At 34.0% G+C, this 25,074-nt stretch overlaps 1 protein-coding gene and 1 long non-coding RNA gene across 2 annotated transcripts; both read left to right on the top strand.

Moving 5' to 3' along the window:
• Positions 1–853: 853 nt before the first annotated feature.
• Positions 854–1,335, top strand: LOC114733136 (transcription factor bHLH30-like; the record flags this gene model as incomplete). Its single annotated transcript, XM_028920539.1, is given in 2 exon segments — positions 854–1,121; positions 1,124–1,335. Coding segments are annotated over 2 exon segments (480 nt in total), but the record flags the coding sequence as incomplete, so codon positions are not given.
• A 21,984-nt stretch (positions 1,336–23,319) lies between these two features.
• Positions 23,320–24,058, top strand: LOC114733135 (uncharacterized). Its single transcript, XR_003739055.1, has 3 exons — positions 23,320–23,348; positions 23,740–23,824; positions 23,923–24,058. It is a non-coding gene; the product is annotated as an uncharacterized LOC114733135 (long non-coding RNA).
• The last annotated feature ends 1,016 nt before the right edge of the window (positions 24,059–25,074 follow it).

Below are 25,074 nucleotides of genomic sequence, written 5' to 3'. Positions count from 1 at the left end.
AAGGTTAAAGAGAAACCAAAGAGAGGCAGTTGAAAGCCACAGAATAGAATTTCTTGCCGGGAATAACATAATGTGTTATTATTGATCAGTCATACTCATTTCGAGAATGAAAAGAAATAAAGCTGAGAGACAAACTAGCATCCTGTCATTGTCACACACCCTAGATACCACATCCTAGATACGGATACCTATGTCAAATATATGTGTGTACAGATTTAGACATAATATGCCTCTTCAGATTCCTTCCTGTTGACAATATGAAACCCCTCTCTATTTTGTTCAGTGTCATCATTCCCATTTATTTACAGTTTTGTATAATAGAGCACAAAAAGACCCAACCCACCATCAGTTTGATTTAACTGATCGATCACATTTGACCCACATATATTCTCAAACTTCTTATATAGTATGAACCAAAATATATATAGAGAGTCGTATTTATCATTATTATTGTGTTTGATCCGTCTAAAACACTCTTGTCTGCTGGGATACGAAATAGGTAAAATCTTTATCTGATGCATATTAACAAATCCATACGAAAATGTCATGTTCATGAATAGTGCAGCTTGCTATCATCCGCTCTGATAGATACCTAATTTGTTACGAAATTTCCAATAAAAATTTATGTATGCCTTTACTGCATCATTGACTAGTTTACAACAGTTTCTTTACATGGGATACTTTTGGTTCATAATCTTCTAATAACCAGAGCATAATATTAATTATCTGCAAGAAATGTACGCGTGTACTATGTATATATTCCAGACTAATTCAAAAGTCCTGAGAATTTCTCCAAGAAAGTATATATACTGAAGTTTTAAATTTCCCGTACTTTGTTTCTGTGTGTACGTAGACAGACAAAGCTTCATTATTAGCAGAAGTAATCCAGCATGTGAAGGAGCTGAAGCGTCAAACTTCAATAATAGCAGAAACAAGCCCAGTGCCGACAGAAACCGACGAGTTGACGGTGGACGACGCTTCCGATGAGGAGGGCAGGTTCGTGATCAAAGCCTCGCTTTGCTGCGAAGACAGGTCCGATCTCTTGCCGGACCTCATCAAGACGTTGAAGGCCCTCAGGTTGAGAACCGTGAAGGCAGAGATCACCACGCTCGGCGGACGCGTTAGAACGTCTTGTTCGTCACCGGCGAAGAAGAAGATCAGCTCAGTGGCGGTGGCGAGGAGCAGGGACAGCATCAGCATTGTATAAGCTCCATCCAAGAGGCTTTGAAGGCAGTGATGGAGAAGAATGGTGGTGGTGATGAGAATGGGAATGTAAGAGGCAAAGAACTAATAATAATATCAATATCCTCGAACAAAACAGGTCTTTATGATTAGGTTTTCGACTTCCTTTACCATCTTTGTTAACTGATTTGCCTCTTATATCATGGCTAATATTCTTTTTATCTTCCTTGGGGTGTGCTTTAATTACTGGTTTTGATAGTGTGCTGGAAAATATCGTTCTAAATATTACGTAACATATATAATGTATCTTCTTCTAGGCTGTTCTTTCTTTGTCATCATCGTCATGCAGTGAAGCAGTAGTGTTAATGTGGCTTCTGTCATGACCAGTGTCATTGCTTGAGTTCAGAGAGAAAATGGGGTCCATAAATATTTCATAACTATTCATTATTATATGCAGTGGAATTTATTTTGAGGGGCAATCCCTGGAGATACAGTAACTTAATGCTTCAGTCTTGTATATTCTGGGGGGACCTTGTTGACCCTGACACTACCTTTAATTTGCTTTCTCCTGTTACGAGCTTAAGCATATATATCCAGTGTGCAGCACTGACACCGTGAGTACTGTTGAAGTAAGCTTCTGAACCACTTAAAAACATTTATCATAGTATAATTCTTAGCATGGGAATGGAAGATCAAATCGAACATGATGAAATGAAGGTTTCTTATAGTTCATTGGCCGAATATTTTAAGCAGTCTCTAAATTAAAAGTGATATATATATATATATAAACTCATCATCATAATCCAAATCTTGTGAGACAAAAATATTTTGTCTGATATACTGTCATGTTTTTTGGGGAGAAAGAGGGAAGGGATCTTTTTCGTGAGAAGAGAAACCTTAGATAAAGTCCCAACATAGAAAATGAAGTATTGATGGCTCCGTGAAACCGATCGAACCCATATGTGTGTGTGTGTGTGTGTGTGTGTTGCAGCTTGGGCTACCAACAGCTCTATCCTTTTTGTTCTGTAATACTATAATGAACACCTCTCTCTCTCTCTCTCGCGTACTATATTGCATGGCATTTATGTATGTGTGTTCCCATGTGGGAAGGTGACGAATGAGTTATCGTCATGGACGGTCTGTGTACGTTGTCACCACAGGGATAGGGGCCCCACTCATATGGGAAATTGAATCGCCACCTTCCATCACACCATTAACCTTAGGGTTCAATTCGATCGTACGAATTGGTAGTCCAAATTCTTAGGCTTACCCTGCATGATGAAGCATCTACCTCCCTTGTTCTTTCTGTTCACACAATAATAAATATCTGAACATTAGAGACAAAATCATGAGACTGCATCTTCCTCAGTGTCACGAGATCAAAGGTGATCGACGACGCAATTTATACATGCGTACATATATAGTATATATTTGATTAGGATTTTAGGTCCATTGTATGACAAAAAAATTAAAATAGAATTACTTAGCTTGTTCATAATATATATATATGCAGATCAAAACGATATGTCTGCTTCTGATCCTGTTAATAAATCTGTCACTGACATTTGGGAAAAAAAGTACTACGTTAACATTTTATGCGTGCGCAAATTCTTTTTTTCATATGAAAGCATATGATTTATATATGTTTGGTTCTGATCATAGAACCATTAATCTTCTACAAGATGAGGTGGTGGCCGGAACCCTATCGGTATGCTGCAAGAAATCCGATGTTTTATGGATATTATCGGAGAAAGCTGATGGAGTAGTGAAGATTGGATTGTTATAATTACTGATAGATTCACTTTAGAAGCTTCAGATTGGAACAAACAAAAGGTGGGCATATTCCTCAGAGAAAGAAGGAAGTTACTGAGAAAGATTAGAGGGTGCTGACATTGCAACCAGAAATACAGGTATAAGAAGTCATAATAGTCGCTCCCGTAGTAAATATTAGAATTAATTAACTAATTTATAAAAATTGAAAAAAATTAGTTATGTTAGTTATTTGTATAAAATATGATATGTTAATTTTCCTGAAGTATCTGCATAGTTATTTGCATTGAAAATTACCTCTTAATCCATACCTCTCAATATGTGTGAGGAAAATTTGGAAAAATGATTATAAATTTAAGAGACAAATAGATCAAGGTCTTATATTTAGAGTAAAAAAAATCTTCTATTAGCTCTTGTATTTAATAAATGTAGTAGAAGGTAACCTGACTCTCTTTTGTGTGTGTGTGTGTTTGTGTTTTTGGAGTTGTTTGCTTATGGTAGCGTCAGTTTTATTTTTTGCAAAAAAAAAAAAATCAAATCAGTAATAAAATTGATGATCTCATATTGATCGGATCAGTTGAATTTATAAGCTGCCTTCATTGCTTAAACAATAAAGTTAAGAATTTCCGGTTAATATATTATTCGTCCAGTAAATTAAAGCCAAAAGAAAACGACATCCGGAGAAAATTTCATCATGCTCCTTTCTCAAACTATTCTACAATTTTTATAATAAAATTATAATACCCGTGAATGTGATATTAAAAATCATAATAATACTGTAGAATAATTTTTTGAGAGAATGGCAACAAGGTCTCAAAGAATGAACATATTCACAAAAGAATCTTATAAAAACTGAGTAACTTATAATGATAAGTTTCAAAATAGGAAATAATAACAAGTTTTAACTACTCACTTGTTATTGAAAATTTTTAATAATTATCTTTCTTTTTATACCTCATAGCAATTCTCCCTAATTTTTTTATTATAACTTTTTCTAGTTAAATTAAATATTTTTTTTGCGTACATACAAAGTTTTTTTTATCATAATTTTTTTTTGTTAGACAATTCTATTTGATGTACTATTTTTTATTAGATATATGTACATCTTCTAATGAGAATTTGAACTCTTTTTTTTTTGGGTACAAAGAGAGGGTTGAAACAGACAAAGGCAAAAAAAATTTATGTGCATTAGGCATTTTTCCTCTTTTTGGGCTAAGATGTTGGGCTATTGGATTGTCTAAAGATTATTGGATCCGAAGTGAGATGTAGTTCAGTGAGCCCATTTGGGAGATTGGTACGAAAGAGAAATGGAGAGATCCAGTGACAAAACGCACATCAAAAGGGAGCCATGCAGGTAAACTATGAAAGTTGCCATCATTTGTTGAAAAAATAATCTTGAGTAATTTTCATAATATTAATAGAAACTCTGTTAGGTCCTAAATGTATATAGGATGGAGCTAGTTAGAGAATTAGTTCAAACACATCCTAAAACCTGGCTCGATCTTATTATTTTTTAACTAAATTTGTATGCACTCTGATCGAAAATAATCTTGTTTGAAGTATTGTCAAAATTAAATATAGGCACCTCTTTTCACAGAAATTTAAACTTTAATTTACCATATTATGAGGAGCGGGCTTTTCCCGTCCATATTAGTTGCTTAATCTTTTTTCCTAAAAAGAAAGAAAAAGGCTTTTAAGGCTGTTCCGACCCAACTATTTGTTTTAGTTTGCTTGCCTATGCTGTCGGTGGAAGCATTTGCCTGTTTGCTTTGTCCCTCTTCTTTTGGGTGGCGGACCCGCCGGGGAGAGAGAATTACCATAAAATCTCAATAAAAAATAATTATTAAATTTTTTTAATAAAAAGTAAGAAATTGTTAATTTTTATACTAAAATTTATCATGTCAAGCTATTATTATTGGGACATTTTAATAAAGAAATCGTTTTTGACCTTTTTAATAAAGAAATCGTTGAAGCAATGAAATCCTAATATTAATGAGTCAAATTTAGAAATAAAAATTGAAACATAAGTAAAAACAGTAGAAAATGAGAAAAGAAAGGTAAACAGACCATCATTACACGGCATGTCTATTTTTTTTTTTTTGGATTACTCCATCCGGTATCCGAGGGAAATAGGCGTCTTTCAGCCGTGACAACGTCCCCAGACTAATCCGGATTCGGGGGCTTGCAAGGATCCATACAGACGGCGCCCTCTGGCCCTTTGGAGTGCTGCGTTCCCACATCTTGAACCCGAGATCCGTGGTTAAGCTAGGACGACCCCAGCCAGTCGACCTATCCCGCGGGGTTCCACGGCATGTCTATTTTAAACTCTATTGTATGCCGTATCTTCTTTTCTTTCTTCTTTTCTTTTCTTTTTTTAATATTAGGCACTTGGCTTCCTCCAATTCTGAGCTTACTCGTTAGTCATTATCTTCTGGGCCGTCAACATTTCTCCTTCCCCTTAATTTATTGTAATGCGCTGCCCACTTAACGCTTTAAGACTAATAATGCCTCATCTGTTCAATATTTTCGTGACATTCCCCCTAACCCCATTTGTTCGTTAATTTTTTAAATAATGTCACCTTGTTGTCTGAAAAAAAAAAAAAAGAAGCTAAGGTGATTTCTTTTTGGAAAACTTATTTTATCATGTCTTAAGAAATGTTGTAAAATTATTTTTTGCTGAAAAGAAATTTTATAAACCGAAATCATCCAATAAAGTTAGAGAACAAAACAACATATCTTAGATTAAAACACAAACCAACATACTCCCATCCTACTTTCTTCAGTCAAAACCCCATCTTCAGTGTCTCCATTCAATAGCTTTAACAAAAGAAGTTATGTATATTTTTTTAAAAAAAAACACCTCCTTAATAGTAGTCTTAGCCAGCAGCAACTAAATTTCAATCTAATCAAATTAGTTAAATGTGTCACTTTTCTTATAATTAACTAACTTTTTTAATCTAATCAAATTTGTTAAATGAATATTATATTAAGAACAAGAGGAGTATATTTTGGAAAAAAAAAAAACTCCTTAATAGTAGTTTTAGCCAGCAGCAGCTGAGTTTCAATGGGAATCCAGAGCATGATTCCTGATAAGTTTTTTTTTTTTTTAAAGTATTTTTAATCAAGATGTCACATCTCCAACTACAAGTCATCATGACAACCTTATGGGTGTAGGGCACATATTATTGATTATTGGATTAAAAACACACTTTTTTTTTTCAGTTCGTTATAAACAAAATCCTAAAATGCTTCTTCCATTACCATTGCTTTTGCCAGAAGAATGGATGCTGCCTTGCATTTCCTCACAAAATTATCCAACAATCAATCGAAAGAATTCCTTAACACAAAACTCACACAGCAGCTTGTAATACGAAAACTACCCATTCTTTTTAGAAAACGTGTTATTATAATAAGGATGGAGGTGTTTGGCAAAAACACTTTTAAAAAGTGAAAACTCTTTTTATATGCATATCTCAAATTTTGTAAAGTCACTTTTTATGTCATGATTTAATTTTCATCCAAACATTTTTTGATCTTCTTGGTGCTAACACTTGGATATTTTAATTAGCGGTTTCTTATAATAAGAATTAGAAGGTTATTTAAAAACAATCATTTCTTCCTATTATTAATTTTTATCTAATGTTAAACATGACTTTCATGTAAAAATTACTGTTTGACCCTTCTCTCTCTATATATATTCCATTTCACAACAAAGCTCTTGCAACTTCTTTTCCATACTCAACCCTGAATGACACAGAAGAGGGTCAAGAGAATTTAAAATATGTGGGTGGCTGTTAGGCACCGAATCCAAACAATAGAATTATGGGCGTTATGAAACTTTTACCCTTATCCGATAATAACTCGTCTTGACACGTGCCCCATCCACCGTCAAACAGCCTTATTATTCTACCCATATCTATGACCATATCTTAACTCTTTATTTCTTAATATAAAACTTGTTAAATTTTTAATTTAATCTTAAATATAAAATTTTAATATACTTTATCTTTATATGTAACTTTTTTTTTAAAATAGTCATTGTGATAGTTACACATGTTAAATATTTCATCAAATAACATATGATTAGCAAGGGTATTCTAGAAAAGACAATACCTATTTATTACAAACAACTAAGGCCCTATTTGGATGTCCCTCCAAACCATGGTTTGGGAAAGAAACCAGCCAAACAGGGGCAGAAAATGTGAAACCATGGTTTGGGGTCAAACTATGGTTTTGAACCCCAAAAACCATGGTTTCGGCAGAAGTGGTTTGAAGTTGCTTCTGGCTCAAATTTCCCAGACATTGGTATGGGCCCAACAGCATATGACAAAGCAGCTCCCATAATTGATGCCTCACTCTTCATTCCACACTCGGTTCTTCATTATTTAATCTTATAATTTATAATATATATATACATATTAATTATTATTAGTTATATTATCTTATATATTATTAATTATGTTAGTAAAAATTATTTTATTAACAATTTTATTTCTTCAAATCAAAATATATTATAAAATCTATCCCTTATATAATTATAATATTAATTTATGCTCTTTTTTAGTAATTTACACATATAAAGTGCTTCTGGTAACAACTATCCAAATACTCTTACTTCTTAGAATCACTTTTTCATAAAATCTATTCTCTCCAGAATCTATTTTCCAGAAGTTATTCTCCAAACCATGGTTTGGTTTTATCCAAACACACCCTAACTTTCATTGCCAAGAGCATTTTTCAAAAGTGTTTTCACACAAATCGAGATAAAATTATTCTCACATGTATATTTCAAACTGTGTAAAATCACTTCTAATACTATGATTTGGTTTTCATCCAAATACTCATTTGGTCTCCTTAGTGCTAGCAATTGAATATTTTAATTAGCAGTTTCCTATAATAAGGATTAGAAGCAATGATAAACATGACTTTCATGTAAAAATTATTTTGAGGTATTTAGATAAAACCAAACTATAATTTTAGAAATAATTTTACAGTATATGAGCTTAAGGGTGCTTGGATATTCTTAGAAGTGCTTTTTAAAAGCACTCTTATACAAATTGAGACGAATTCATCTACATATTTATTTTATATACAGTAAAATTACTTCTAAAATTATGATTTGGTTTCTATCCAAACACCATAAAATAAATATGTGAATGAATTTATCTCAATTTATGAAAAAATATTTTTAAAAAGTACTCATTTGGTTCTATTTATAGGACAGAGAGACGAAATTTTTTTGTCTTATTTATAAGTCATTTCATTAAATTTTTAACATAAATGTATTATTTCGTCTTGCATTTACTATAATATAGATAGTTATCTTTTTTGAAAGGTGTATATATTAAATAGAGGCAAATTTGAAAAGTTATTATATTTTAATGGACAGTTAATGCATTTTAAGGTTTTTCTTGTTCTGTGTGAAATATGTTATAAGTATTTTATAAATAGGACCAGAGGAGTATTTATGAAGTTGATTCCTTCTCTCTCTTGTTATATTCCATTCCACAAACAAACAAAGCTCTTACAACTTCTTTTCCATACCCAACCCTGACCCAAAAAAAGTCAAAATATTTAAAAAAGAGAATTATAATCAAGTCTTATGAAAAGAAAAAAAAATTACAAAACAAGTTTCAGAGATTATCATTTTCCGTTCTAGGAGTTGTTATTACAGGCTGCCCAGATTGTTATTAGGAATTTTTGATAATTATTTCTTTTCTATAAGACTTGATTGTAATTTTTTCTATTTAAAATATGTGGTAGGTTGTTAGGTGCCAAATCCAGACAATGGAATTATGGGCGTTGTGGAGCTTTACCCTTATCCGATAATAACTCATCCTGATGCCTTCCGCATCCAAGGTCAAGCAACCTTTTATTCTACCCATATGGCCATATCTTAACTCTTTTTCATCATTACTATCATGTTTCTTAATATAAAAATTATTTAATTTTTAATTTAATTATAAATAAGATTCTAATTTATTTTATTTTTTATATTTATTCATTTTTTTAAGGTAGTTCTTGTAGTAATTGCACATGTTAAATGTTTTAAATGACACTTAATTAGCAAGGGTGTTTTAGAAAAGACAACACCTATTTATTACAAATAACTAACTTAATTGATTTTTTAGTTTACTCAAATTAATCAACTAGTTCTTATATTAAGAACCGGATGTAGTACTTTTTAAGTGATATTTTTAATGAAAAGCCAAAAATCAAATTAAGCTAAGCAGCTGTGATATGATAGTGTACAGCAATAGAATGGATTTTAGAATTTTACCATTCACTTAAAATTTATTAGTAACTTCAAAAATTAAAAATTTAAATCACTTCATAATCCTCCCTCTTGGGGCAATTCTTAAGATTCAGATTTCATGAATCATGCGTGTATATGTGTGTGTGCATGTACACACATATATAGTCTTAATATGTCATTATTTTCATCTAAAGAGACTTGGTCAACAGAATTATTGAGGATCTTTTTTGTCAGTGAAGTTTATAATTATAACCTTTTTTAATTGAACTAGCTAGATAGTTATTTTTTCGGCTTAATCTAACCGATGTTAATAAAAAAAAAAAAGCCATACATTTTAAAGTATGAATATTTATCACTCCCTATCATAGGAGTTAAATAAGAAGTTGGATTTAGTTATAAATACAAAATCTTAATTCACTCTATTTTTTTTATATTTATAATTTTTTTAAATTATCCATATTAATTACATATATTAAGATAGCTTTCATCTTGAAATAGTTATACTGAGATAGTTATAATGTAAATGATTAAAGAAGATGCTTTTAGAAAAACTAACACATCTTTTTCCTTTTTTATATAGATAACTTACTTAACTTTTTTGTTAAAAAAACAATTAATTTAACTAATTTTTTAATATTTATAAATTAGCTATCTAATTTATATACTAAAAATTCAAGGGAGCAAAAATATACATGCTCGTTCTCAATTGAAAATTATGGATTCGATCCATATCTTTCGTAGCTTTTTCTTTTACTTTTCCTTTTTATTGTCTTTTTCGTAACTTTTTTTTTTTGAGTAAAAGTCTCTTTCATAACTCTACATTCCTCTCAAGTGGATTTGTGGTTCATTGTTTGTTTTGTTTTTGGATACAAGCCATGTGGGACTTCGTCATCTAGCTAGAATCATTTGCAACCCAATGATGAACTTGAGAAAGAAATAGGAGAAAATGAAGATAAAGATAAAGCAAAAATTATATATTTTAAACATAGAGATAATTTAATTTCATGGAAATTACACCTTTGAGACTATCATAAATATCAAAGTTGAAGGTTGTGTTTGGGCCAAATAAGAATATTGTGTTATTAATTTGAGAAATGAGTGATGATATTTCAATCATGTTTAGGGTGTGTTTAAATTAGCTAGACAAAATTGATTTATAAAATTGATTTTCTTAATTATGATTTATGAATTTATTTATATAATTGATTATAGAAAAAAAAATTCTTTGAATGGCTTATCGCTAAATTAAGGTTTTAACTCAAAATAAAATAGATTTTAGTATTAAGAGGACTATTTAGATCACTTTTAACAAAATCAATAATATTTTGTTATATATAATTGATTGATTATAAGTTCAATCTAAACATATAGTTTTGGTGGAAGCAATTAGTTATTTCCTTCTTTTTTTTTTTTTTGGCCAAAGTCATTTTCTTCTAATTGATACGTTAAAGTTTTAGGGAGATTCAAACTTGAGAATAAGATATTGAGAAGAGCGAATCAATATTTAATATTTGATATTATTATATAAAATTAAAATACTTATAGGTATTTATTTAACTCGGTGGAACAAGTTGGTATCTTCTTTTTTTTTGACCAAAAAACGAGAGCCCATTTTATTAATAACCAAACAAGCAACAATACACACACTAATAGCCGAAGCCAAAAAAAGAAAACACTCAAAAGGCCTAAGCATACAACCTACAAAAACACACACCTCACAAAAGAAAATACAGCCACCAATCAGAAAAGAAAATAACTAGAACTACCAGCAAAATCAACCAACACCGCATCTATCCTCTTCAGCAGCCAGAACCACAATACCAGACTCGGACCTTCCAGTAACCACCCGAGCATCATTCTCTAAAATACTCAGTAAAGGGAGTGATGGTGAAAACACCCATCCAATAGGACACACACCCTTGCAACAAGACACAGCTAACCAATTAGCTGCCATATTCCCCTTTCTAGGAACCAGGGAGACCTCCACTTCTAACAAATCAGATAAAGACACTAAAACTTCCGAGAGATCCCATTTTCCTCTCCAATCAGAACTATCTACAGACTGGTTTTTACAACACCAGAACAAATTACTACAATCAATTTCAATCTGAGCCTTCAAAATACCAAGCTCCTTAATTAAGGAGATTGCTTTTTTTACTGCTAATATCTCAGAGACTTCTGCATTAACAGGTTTGATCTTATCACAAAATCCCCATAGGAACTCCCCAACATCATTTCTGCAGATAATCCCCACAGCCGCATCAGTACCATTAAAGGCACCATCACAATTAATTTTCACAAAGCCCAATCTTGGAGGAGACCATCCTTTAACTTTTTCCACTTCAGTTTTCTTCTCTTCGCCCCATTTCCTAGCCAACCAGAATTCATTCACAGCCTTACCTGCTTCATTTATTACCTTCAGAGGATCAGGTTCCTTTTGTTCAAAAATGAATCTGTTCCTTTCTTTCCATATCAGCCAAGTTAACCAAGCTATATAAGCTAGTTGGTAATCATCCAGTCTACTATTAACAGTCAAAATCTCGGCCCACCAATCCTCAATTCTGCAGATGCTGCTTTCATCTATTTTAAGTGCCAAATTACATCCAAACCACACGCACCTTGTCCAAGTACAGAAAAACAACATGTGCTCCACAGTTTCTGGTTCTTTACCACATACTGAACACACTTCAGTTTTGCTACATTTCCTTTTATAAAGAGAAGCAGATACTGGAATAGCTTGAGCAATACACCTCCAAACGAAATGCTGAATTTTAGGCAGAGTCTTAAGTTTCCATACCTTCTTCCACATTTCATCAGGTATAATTTTGGAGGAGCTCGCCTTATTAGTTACAACCTTCCTTTCATTCTTAGTACAATGATAGCCCTTCTTGACTGTATAAGCTCCATTTTTTGCTACTTCCCACACAACTTCGTCTTTCCTGCTACAATCATTTAGAGATGTATGTTCAACCAGATTTAAAATTTCATCAGGAAGGATTTCTCTCAATTTTTCAACACTCCAAGAGCCATTTGAAATCAGATCAGCTACCCGGCAGTTCTTCATCTCCTCTGGAACACTACTGATTTGGGCCAAACTGCTCTCTAACCCTTCTACCCACCTGTCATTCCAAATGTTAATCTCAGCACCATTTCCAATCTTCCACCATAAATGTTTCTTCAAGCACTCCCTTCCTTCTAAAATACTACTCCAGGCCCAAGAGGCTCTACTTCCCTTTTTTGCTTCTGAAAAGGTAGAATTAGGAAAATAAATTCCCTTCAGGACCTGAACCCACATACTCTCAGGGCGGTTCAAAATCCTCCAAGCAGTCTTGGCTAGCAGAGCATCATTCATGACTTCAAAATCCCTGAATCCCATTCCTCCTACACTTTTAGACTTAGTTAGAAAATTCCAAGCCTTCCAGTGTACCTTCCTTTCCTCACCGCCCCCATTCCACCAAAAATTTGATACAATGCTATCAAGCTCTTTGCAAGACTTCCTCGGGAATTTAAACATATTCATAGGGAAGATGGGTATAGCACTAATAACTGCCTTAATCATCACCTCTCTTCCTGCATGAGAGAGCAACTTTCCACTCCAACCTTGCACTTTTTTCCCCACCCTCTCTTTGATGTATGCCAAAGCTTGGTGCTTTGTTTTTCCCCACAAGTTCGGGATCCCCAGGTACTTTCCTGGTTCCACCAGGTCAATAACACCTAAGATTGCACACACCTTTTCTTTAATGTTTACAGGAGTGTTCCTAGAGAAGAAAATTCCAGATTTTGACAGATTAGCTTGCTGTCCAGATGCCATACAATAATCTTTGAGCACTTCGGCCAGCACTCTACAATTACTTTCACTAGCATTCATGAAGAACAGGACATCATCGGCAAAAAAGCTATGAGTTATCATTGGGCAATTATTAGTGATTTTAATCCCTCTAATCATTCTTCTATCAGTACACTGGCTAATCATTTTGGACATCACCTCAACAACCAAAATGAATAAGTAAGGTGACAAGGGATCACCTTGCCTCAATCCTCTTTGGGGAATCAATTCAGCAACCTTTCTCCCTGATAAACATAAATTCAGTTTCACTGAAGAAATACACTTCATCACTAATTTTACCCATTTCTCAGCAAAACCGAATTTTAACAGAGTAGCTTCCAAGAAATCCCACTCTACTCTATCATATGCTTTGCTCATATCCATTTTTAATGCAAATTCATACTTAGCTGATTTCTTCTTGCATCTAAGATAGTGAAATATTTCATGGGCAACTAGAATATTATCATGAATCATCCTTCCAGGCACAAAAGCACCTTGGCTCTTTGAGATACAAGTGTCTAACCAAGGTTTAATTCTATTGGCTAGCACCTTTGATATCACCTTGTACGCAAAATTACACAAACCGATAGGTCTAAACTGAGTTGCATCTTCAGGTTTATCAATTTTGGGAATGAGGGTGATATTAGTTTCATTCAACTTATCAATATCAATATTACCTTCAAAGAAATCTTTGACCATCTGCCATATTTTCTCTTGAACCACCGCCCAGGAAACTTGGTAGAACTTTCCACTAAAGCCATCCGGGCCTGGGGCCTTATTCCCTCCCAACTGGAACACTGCTTCTTGTACTTCTACTCTCGTAACCTGTGCAAGGAGAAAGTTATTAACATTATCTGTCACACAACAGTCTACAAATTGCAGTACCCTGTCAAAATTTCTTTTTCCAGATGTTTTAAACAGGTCTCTGTAGTAGTTCGTAAAGCAAACAGCAATATCTTCTTCCTTTTCTAACCACACCCCATTCTCATCTTTAAGCCTCAAGATTGCATTCTGCTGTCTTCTTTGTATAGTAGTCAGATGAAAAAACCTTGAATTCATATCTCCAGTACATAGCCAAGTGTTTCTTGACCTTTGCCACCAGTAGATCTCTTCCTTCTCCCAAATTCTGTCAATTTCCCTCTCAATGTTGTTAATTTCTTCAGAAATGGCCTCAGAGAACTCAGCCTGATAGCAATGAGAAACTTTCAGCATCAATTTCTCAATCAGTTTCCTATTGTTAGGAAACTCTATCCTGCTCCATTTTATTAATTCCTTTTTGCAATTATTCAGTCTCAATATGACCTCCATCACAGCATCAGACTTCTCAAATCCACCAGAGTTCCATCCCTTTTCAACAACAGCGGGATAGCCTGGATGAGTAATCCATTGCTGTTCAAATTTAAAGCATCTTGGCGTTTTATTCTCTTTGCACCAAAGATCTATCAGTAGGGGGGAATGATCAGAGCCGACTGGCTCTAAGTGGAAAACCTGAACCTTATAGAACTGCTCTCTCATCTTAATATTACACAAAGCTCTGTCTATTCTCTCCTTAATATGTTCATCATTTCTCCTCTTATTACACCATGTAAAAGATAGACCTTTGAAGCCTAGATCAATCAGCTCACAGTCAGTAATAAATTGTTGGAAGCTTCTTATTTTTCTAGAAACTCGTGGGTTACCACCGCTTTTTTCCCTTTGATCAGAAATCTCATTAAAGTCTCCTACACATAACCATGCACCCACTACTTCTTTAGCAAATTCTCTAATAATCTGCCAAGTTCTGAGTCTTTCCCTTTCATCATTAGGGCCGTAGACAAAAGTAATGAAACCAGGTACCTCAAATTTTGCAGAATCTGCCTTCACGTGAATCAAATTTTTTGAACTATATAGGATCTCCATTTTAATTTCTTCACACCACCAGACAGCTAATCCCCCACTTCTACCACTCGGATCCACCAAAAAGCTACAATCAAACCTGCAGCCTCTTTTCACCTTTTCAACTTTCACATTTTTTTGTTTAGTCTCCATAAGAAAGACTATTTGGGGTTTCTTGGATCTTATCACATATTTCAGATTTCTAACTGTCAAGGGAGCCCCCAAACCTTGATAGTTCCAAGATAGAATACTCATGACTCCTTGGTGGCTGTGGGCCAGCCACCAAAGCCTTCAGAAAAACTCACATAGCCTCCACCCAAAAGATCATTTTTATATCCCTCACTATTCATAGAAGGAATTTTGCTAGCTCCCCTCTCTCTCCCCGTATTTTCATCCATAATTTTCTTTCTTGCCATTCCCCTTGCATTTCTAACACTCCTCCTACTGCTTCTGTTAACTCTAGGCTTTATCACAACTTCAGCCTGAGTGTTAACCATTTCTACCAATACCTTCTTCTTCTTTTTAATTCTGTCATCAGTTTCCTCATCTAGACCTCTCTTCAATCTGACTTTCCCAAGACTTTCCATCACCTCAGCTAGAGGAGATATACTGCCATAAACAACCACAGCCTTTGATAAATCATTCACTTCCTCCTCAACCTTACCCTTCCCACATCCTTCCCCAGTAACAGTCTCCGCTGCTTCTTTACTTTTCTTATTTGTCTCAGCATTCTCAGAAACAATAGTATTCACCGATTCACTCTTATGCTGTGCACCATTTTTATCTGACACACTCTCCTTCTCCTTAATGTTCTCATCCGGACATGTTCCACCTCCCTTCTTATTTTTAATTTCAACTTTTTCAATCAGGCTAAGATTAGAACACGAATTTTCATCTTTCCTTTCACTAGCCAAGATACCAGTATGCTCGGGCCTTTTCCCCTGCCTCCTTACAGAACCATTTTCATCAATTTCCTCCCAATCTTTTTTACAGCTGACTATAATATCATCCACCCTCCTAGCAGCTTGCACATTTAACCAGTTACCATACTGTATTTCCACCGTTTCATCAGTATTCTCACGATGAGCACAATTCCTTAGATCATGTCCAATTCTACCACAAATAAAGCACAAGTGGGACAGTCTTTCATACCTTACTTTAATCCAGGCTGGATCTTTACCAGGTCTAGGTGACTTGATTCCTGTGACCAGCGGCCTCTTCAAATCAATGAGCACACGAGCTCTTAGAAAACTTCGAACCAGAAGGTCTCCCTTCCTCGGATCCTCAACCAAAACTACCTCACCTATCGCTCCTCCAAGCCTCTTAGCACTTTCTACATTCATCGCAGCTTTTGGTAAATCTTGGAACTGGATCCAGAATGGGCAACACTCAAAGTCTATTTCACTAATAACCATATCATCGCTCCAGCATTGTATATTCAGAAGCCATCCATTAACCGACCAAGGCCTCCCCCGAAGGACTCTCATATAATCCTCCTTACGCCTGAATTCGAACATAAATGTCTTTCGATCTATCTCCACAATCGCCAAATCTTCCTTCCTCTCCAGATTCCACCCCTTCCTGATCATCTGTAAAACCGTAGGAACATTCAAATTCTTGTCTGTGATTAGTTTGCCGACTAATTCACCACCGGATCTATTACGGTCATTCGCTTCAAACCAGTTCAGCTCAACCTCAACACCTCTTCCCTTCTTACTCGATCCTTCCAACATCTCCATTCACAGTGATCTTCAGAGCACCTTTAACAACTCACACTCTCACTAAGCCTCTGATACAGAGAATAACAGAGGCTCCACTCGATTTTCCCTGTCGCAGTGGGCGACGCGGTACACACTCTATCACTCTCCTTCTTCTCCGCCGCACCGGCACGGCGAAACAAGAAGTTACGACTTCCGACGATAACCGTCGTAACTAACTCTCACAGCGGAGAGAGAATGCGCTCCCACAACGGAGAGAGAATCTAATTAATCTCTCGTTAGCTGTTATTTATTGTTGTATCTTCTAACAACCTTTTATTCATTTCTTGATAATACTAATATAAAACGCGTTGGCAAAAGAAAAAATAATATAAAACGTAAAAGCAATTTAAAAAAATGCCCTATTTATCGTACAATTAGCCACCTAATCGTGATGGCACAAAAGGCAATATTTAATTGTACAATGAATGAGCCGGACCCAGTTTCCCTACTAAGCATTATGATGAGCACCAAGTGCTCATCACCCAAACACATCGTTTTACTAAAGAATGGAGAAATCTTGGCCATTGGTTGTATGATAATCCTAACCGTCCAATTCTAAAATATCCTTGCTGTGCTGTGGGAAGACTCCAACGGATGAGGCTAGACTCCGCTTCTCTTCTCGGCATCCCTATGAGCCTCATCGACGGTGGCTGTCCTTGGATGGCGCATGGGGGCATTAAACTCTACGACGCTCAACAAATGGAGGTTGAAGATGACACATGGTTCAGCGGCGTATGGCAAGAGATTCAATTCAATGATGCTTGGAAGGATTGCACAGATTTGATTTGATGCTGTAGGGATTCATGAACCAAGGTAGGATTTGAAGAAGAGAAGACTCAAAGCCATTGCAAAAATTGAAAATCATGGTTCAGATGCTAATTTTCATTGATTTCTTGTAGAAAAATGGCACCACTCTGGTTCAAATGCAAACCAAAAAAATCCGCATAAAGCGGCGTTGATTCTAGATTTGATCTCTATTGGAAGTATTAAGTTTTGTAAGCAACTTAGCAGTTTTTTGTCATTCTGAAGAGGGTAACTTGTGAATGGAGAATGAAAGTTCAAGTTAGTAGAGAAAAAATGTGAAAGAAAAATTTGGAACTTGTTCTGTTGAATCGTATCTCCCTAAATTTGGTTCCTGCATTTTATTTGTCACAAATTAAATCTTTTTATTATATGTATGTTATGTGATGAAAAGAATAGGAATGTCTCATAGATGTTAATGGTAAAACGGAGCTTAGTTTGTAGAAGATAATCTCATGGACCCTGGAGGCTGATATATTAAGCTAGACAAATAAAGTTGATTTTGATAAAATAAAAATGATGACCCCGATGCTTTGGCTCTGTTTTTCCATGCATTTGCTGGCCACTAATTCAAATTTCCAATAAATCCATATTATGTGCTCAAATGTTCAAATTAGAAGGTTGATGTATTTAAAGGAACATTTACCTGAATTATAGTTTCAAATGCTCGCTTCTCACCTCTCTTGAATCCTTAGATAATGCATATACATTCACGTTTACCAAAAAGCCATATTCTTGTTTATTATTTACTTGTTTGAACTCCCTTCCTATCTAGAGTTTAGGTTCATCTTTCATTAGCTGGTTCCTATATGCAATAAAACATTGTGATTTTAAAAATATTATCTTGCAATATATATATATATATATATATATATATATAAGCCTAAACAAGAATTCCCTTTCCTTTTCTTTTTTTTTAACTATTACACATATTTCAATAAAATATGGTTATTCTTCAAATATTAATTCCAATACATATATAACTATTAAACAAATATTATATATGTAATTAAAGAAACAACTAGAAAGTAAAGACAGATTCAAAACCAACCTATGATTAGAACGTCAAGCTCCTCCTTCAATCCGAAACTTTTCTTTGCGTTGAAAGAATAGAAACTTTCAAAAATTCTTGTAGTGCTTTCAGTTCGGGCACCTTCAATCTAAAAGCTTTTTTTTTTTTATTTGATGTTTTCTCCCAACCTTCAATCGCAGAAACTCTTTTTCCTGTAAAAGTTGACACCAAGCGTGTTAGAGACTCTTCAATTAGGTTAATGTTGAGACAATAATTTTATTTACTTAATTAAATTATCTTTGAGATTTCATTCTCGATATATGATTTTTTTTTTCTAATCATAATTTCCTAATGAAAATAAAAAGAAATATTTTTGCCATCAATGATTCGTGATTTTGCATCTAGTCAGGGATCAAAATTTTTGAAAAACTACAACTGAATAAATAAAACAATGGAGCCTTGCCTTCTATTAATTAAAACGCTGCGTTTGGGTGATGAGCACTTGGTGCTCATCACATTGCTTGGCAGGGAAACTGGGTCCCGAATGAGCCACCTAACCTTCATGGCACAAAATGCAATATTTAATTGTACAATGAGCCACCTAATCGTCATGGCAAAACCAAAAAAAGCCACCTAATTGTAATTTCCAATATTGCAAAATATTTTGTGATTCATTTTATATCCTAAAATATTTTTTTAGGCACATCTAACCTTCTAAATTATTTTTAACAAAAATTTGTCTTTAAAGTATTAAGGTGTTTTAACACTTAAAAAATAAATTAACCATAAAATAATTTAGAGGGTTGGATATATAAAGAAAAATAAATATTTCAAGGTTTGAGGACCGCTGGTAGCTGTGTCCACTTTTAATGCTGGACAATACCCATAAAATTGTTTTTAATAAGAGGATATCTATGTTCAACCAGAGAAGAAAAGAAAAATAGGTCTAATTATAATTCAAAGGAAAGTAACTGAGAATTTTGGCTTTTTCTTAAATGGAATCGATACAGATTTTGATATATAATACTATATCCGATCCTATTTATAAGAGCTAGTTGACTAATTTGAGAAAATTAAGAAAATAAGTTAAATTAGTTATTTGTAATAAATATGTGCTGTCTTTCCTAAAATATCCTTACTAATCAAGTGTATTGGTTAGAACTATTATTATTAGAAAGACTATCTTGGAAAAAATGCATAAATATGATATACAAAATGGATTAGGGTCTTATATTTAAGATCAAAATAAAAGTCAAATAAGATCTTATATTAAGAACTGGAGGTAGTATCTCGATGTCATTTTCCCAAAAAATCCAATGGACATTTCCATTCCAATACTTCCTCGATTCATTCTATGGAAAACTTATCCAGATTTATTTCCATACTGAGTAGTATGAATGTTTTATTATAATTTGAGCAAATAATCGTTATCATCATTTCGTTTTGAGGTTGATTTATTGAATAATTTCTCTAACTAGCTCCACGGTAATGAAGAAATAAACATATAATTTTGTATGATAACGTAAACGAACGGAAAAAAAAACGATAATGAAATGATATTTCATCTTTCAACATCAAAGAAAAGGACACCAATAATAAAAACAGAGAAATAATTGGATTAAATAAAAATATCCAAAGGGGAATCAAAATCCTTTCAGTTGGTGGATCGATGAGAGGACTTTAATTTCATGTGTGAAAGTACAAAATTACCCATCCTTGTTTTCATCGAACCAAAATAATTTCTTTGAGAAATATCCTAACATATTAATTAGCCTCAAATTAATATATCTGAATAATTTATTTTTGTGCATAAGATGTGTAGGTTGATACAAAAGTAAAATGATAGTAACCTATAACTCATAAAATCAAAGCAAATCATAATAAAAATTATACATATATATTATTTTTTGAAGTTGAAATTCCATCGTGATATCATCTAATCATCTAACAATTAATGGCAGATTTTATTAAATTGAATTAGATTTTAATTTTTTTCGTAAATTTCAATATAAGAGAAAATTGAAAGAGCTAGTACGTATTAAAATATGTCATCAAAATTCTTTTTAAAAAATATGTCATCAAAATAAATGCCAAATATGTTAGAAGATGACATCATAATGTTGAGAAAAAAGAAGAAGATGACATCAAAATAAATTTTTTAAAGAAATATAGCATTTCAGGATTACGCTTTTCAAAAATTAGCTAAAATCTTTAACAAAATTGAAGAAAATGTATTTCCGGACAAATGTATCTTTCTTTAAGGCTATTGATAACTTATGAACAGGTAAGTTGACCTTTTAATAAATAAAAAAAAGACTTAAAATTGTATTTTTTTCCCCCCAAAGTATGGTGGTAATATAAAACAAAAGGATGGGCAGTTCCGTCCAATGGAAATTTTAGGTGGCTCAACTCAGAATTAAGCAAAATGCATTGCGTTTGCGTGAATGACAAGTCGGAAGGGGGAACAGAGAACGGCTTCTCTAATCTTTCCTGAAGTACACGTAACAGCAGCACAGTCTGCTCTCTCTCTCTCTCTCTCTCTCTCCCCATCTCTTTCTCTTCGCAATCTCCGAGGAATTTCCTTCCTCTTGCATCCTTTTGACAATATTCTTCCCCAGATTTTCTTTAGAGAGGGTGAGCCGGTGAAGGGAGATAAAAGTGGTGCACGCGTTTGTTTCTGAATCTCAGTTTTACCTGGGGATTTGCTTTTTCTCTGTTTGCAATTGCAATTGGTTCCCGAAAATGCTGGTTCGGAGGAGAATGATGAGTTGGAGGAGGGTGGCCAAGTCTCTGCAAGCCTTTGCAGCTCATGGTTTACTCTTCTCCTTCACACTGCTGCTCGTTCTGAAGCTTGACCATGTCGTTCATTACTCATGGTGGTGAGTTTTTGTTTTTTCTTTCCTGCTTTGCACTGTATCTTTCAATTCCGTTTGGTTGCGCAGAATATGAGGTGGAAAACATTGAAAAAGGATTAAATTGATACTTCTATGTTGTGGTGATGTTAAAAGGATCCTTTTTGTCAAATTTCTCCCAGTCCTACTTTTTGGTGGATGTAGGGGTTTCTGACTGTACGGGTCCCTCTCCCTTTTTTGGGGCTAAATGCTTGCAAGGAGGGCATTTATTTCCCAAGAAACTCTCATTAATTGTGAGGAATACAAGTAGCTTTGCGTGAAAGATGTAGCTTTCTCCATTCGCATGTACTGTAATTTGTGGCATAACTGCATTAATTGAAATGTTATGATTTTCTTTCTATGATCCATGGTGATTTCTTTCTGACTGAGCAATTAGTGGATTAACAATTGTCTTTTGTTTTAAATTATTCGGGAGTCCAATGTTTAAAAGGCAACTTGAAACTGATTATAGATATTCAACTTACAAAATTAGATCTAATTTATTTACTGATGTTTCTGTAAATATGATGTTAGTAGATGGGCTCTTGTGCTCTAGATGAGTTCGGCAATGAAATGCCCTGCTATGAACCGTGGCTATAGGTTATAATTTTATATTGATATTGTTGTTGGTTGGTATTGATTGATTGATTGATTTTATTTCAGCTTATTTACTGTCTATTGAATGAGATCATCTGATTGCTTTTTTAATTCTTTTAAGGCAAATAGCAGAATTCTGCGTAATGCCTCATTGTCTTGCACAAATTCACTTCGCCAAGTGTTTCACTTCTGCAAGATATTTTATCTTTGAGAACCAGAAAAGAACTAACTAATTAGGTCCTTTTAGGATTTGTTCATGAGATTAAAAGTTAGTGGAGTGGATTGGAGTATTCGTTCATGGAAAGGGCAGGACAAATCATAGTGGGAAGAGGGTATTGCTGTCCAGTTGATTGGAACTTTGGTGGAGAGGGGATGTTAACTTATTCTCCACTGTTTTGAAATTACTATATTATTAATGGAGCTAGGTGGGTTTAAGGTCTAAGTTTTCAGTATTATCTCATAGAAGAAAAGGTAAGCAAAGAATATTTGGATGATAAGAGGGTAAAAGAGCAATTGAAAAGATAAAAGACAACCACCCAAACTCTTAATTTGGTTGAGTGGTTGAGAAATTGCCAAATTGGGATGTGGGGCGGGTAGAGGGAGTTTGAGAACTCATCCTGATCCATTCTGCTTCATTTCTCTTGAACAATCCAGAAAATGATTTGATTTTTCCCCTCCCTCACTCCTAACCATCACCTTCCAATCCTTATTCCCAAATAAACCCTACTGATTGGCACTTTTCTTTATAAAAATATAGACAAGTCATGAGCAAGTTCATATGATCGATGTTTTTGAATATGAAATGACCGGTCTTGTTAGTGATGCTTGAGCTTGTTATGGCGTAGTCCATTTGAGTCAAAGTTTTAACTCAGCAAAATGGATGATTGTCTGGTTGCTTTTTTTTTTTTTAATTGGTCTTCCGGATGAGCTGTGGCACCATATCATATGGTCATATAAATAAACAAAAGTGGAGTCAAATTAGTATTCTCAAGTATATTTACTTTATTACATATCCTATGCATTTTATATGTTTAAATTAACCAGTGAAGATGAAGAAAACATATGTCAAATTAGTATTCTCAAGTATATTTACTTTATTACATATCTTATGCATTTTATATGTTTAAATTAACCAGTGAAGATGAAGAAAACATATGATGCTATTATGTCCAAGTGAGGTGCATTTTCTGATTGAGTCTTGAAATTTTATTGAGAGGTGAACTCAATTAAATGATGCCATCACCTTTCCATCTGTAATTATGTTTTGCTTTTTGTTTCCGTTTGCCAGGACCATATTTTCACCTCTGTGGCTTTTTCATTCCATTGTGGCAAGAGGAAGGTTTTCCTTGCTGCTCCTTCAATGCCTCATGATCGTCATGTAAGACAGTTTTTGGAAGATAGTATCTTCATATACTCCTTTCAGTCTTATTTATAAGCTTCAAATTTGGGAAGGGGCATGGTTCATTTTATAAGCTTCAATTTGGGTTTGTCTTAACATTTAATGCATTTTTTCCCAATATTGCCCTAAATTATTTCTCTCTTATCGCATTTTCCCATGTATTCTCTTTCATCATTTTTCTCATTCAAGGGCATATTTGGGAAAAAAAGTCTATTTCTAACCTATTTATTGTTTTTAACTAATTATTTGTTATTCATAAATTAGTTATTTGAAGCTTATAATAAGGACATGAGGGAGTATTTTGAGAGAATTGGAAATTGGTTCTTTGATAGGTACTAGTTACTGAAGAACAAATTTTGTGTATTGGCAGTGGGCTCCATGTCACGCCGTTGTAGCAACACCCTTACTTGTTGCTTTTGAGCTGCTTCTTTGTATACATCTTGAGATCAGTCATGGTATGCGAATTTTCTTGTTTCACAAGGGTCATTCATGTTGTTGAGCTATCTATTACTGACATCGAGATGTTAAATTAATATGCATTTCGATGATGCAGTGGTAAATTTAAAGGTCGTCTTCTTACCCCTATTGGCTTTTGAAGTGGCAATTTTGATTGATAACATCAGGTAATTATCTAATTCTATCACTCCATCAATATATGTATTGTTAGAAAGTTGCACTCTCTGATTATGGGAAACTTGCATATATCATTTGACCAATTTATTGCCGTCCCTGTGAAATGGTCGTGGGGAGTGGGGGACTACTATGAAGGAGCTGGCTAGAAAATCATGAGAGTCATTCAGTTTTATCAGATGATTTATATATGTAATTCACCAATTTGGTATCTGCTTTTTGGCACATCATTTGATAGTTGAGAAGTGTAAAGTTACTGGTAAACGAAATGAGGCTCTGTCCAATGGTCATTGGTTATTGTTGAAAGTTGCCATTATAGCCGTCATACTGGACTTATGTGCTGCTTTATTGATTAAATAAATAAATGTCTACGCTGTTAGGCTTTAGTATCTCAGGAGACCTGTGAGTTTTTTCACTTATTTTAAACTAAATTAATCTTACTATATTTGATCCCTGATTTTGTACCACCGTTAAAGTCATTTACTGTCTTCTATTTTTCTGTTTCTCAAGATTCTAGTGACTGCCTTATGGTCAAGTTTCCTATTTATATCCTCTGCACGTGTTACTCGGAAGTAATAAGAAGAAAAACAACAACTTTGTGCCATTTTTATTAATGCTGTCAATTCCTACAAGGCTTAAATGAATCAAATGCATTGGTTGTTAGCATGAAAAAACTGAAACTGTAGTGGTAATTATTGAGAACCAAAATGTAGGACTTAAGGTGCGGAAGATCCAGAAAGTTGGGGGGAAAAAATTGGAGACTCTAGCAAAGTAAGTAAAATGAAGAAAAAGACAGTAAAGAAATCAAATTATAAAAAATGACCATTGACTTAGAAGATTTGCAGTTTTAGCTCATAGCTGCTATCAACTTGAAGGAGGGGTGTTGAAATTGGATTCTAATCTTCTCCCTTTTTACTTCAAATTCAAATATGATATTTCATTTAGCACACAATTAAGCAAATATTTATGTGAAACATGTGGTTTATTTTTGGAATAAAGGCAGACCTGTAATTTCCCTTTTAGCTAGCCTTTATTTCTGATTTTATATAGCTTTTTTTTTTTTTTTTTTCTGTAT

The sequence above is a fragment of the Neltuma alba genome, unplaced genomic scaffold (assembly GCF_004799145.2).
Source record: "Neltuma alba isolate B1F8T4 unplaced genomic scaffold, ASM479914v2 tig00012969_pilon, whole genome shotgun sequence".
Lineage (NCBI taxonomy): Eukaryota > Viridiplantae > Streptophyta > Magnoliopsida > Fabales > Fabaceae > Neltuma > Neltuma alba.
This window is presented reverse-complemented; position numbering and strand designations above follow the sequence as displayed.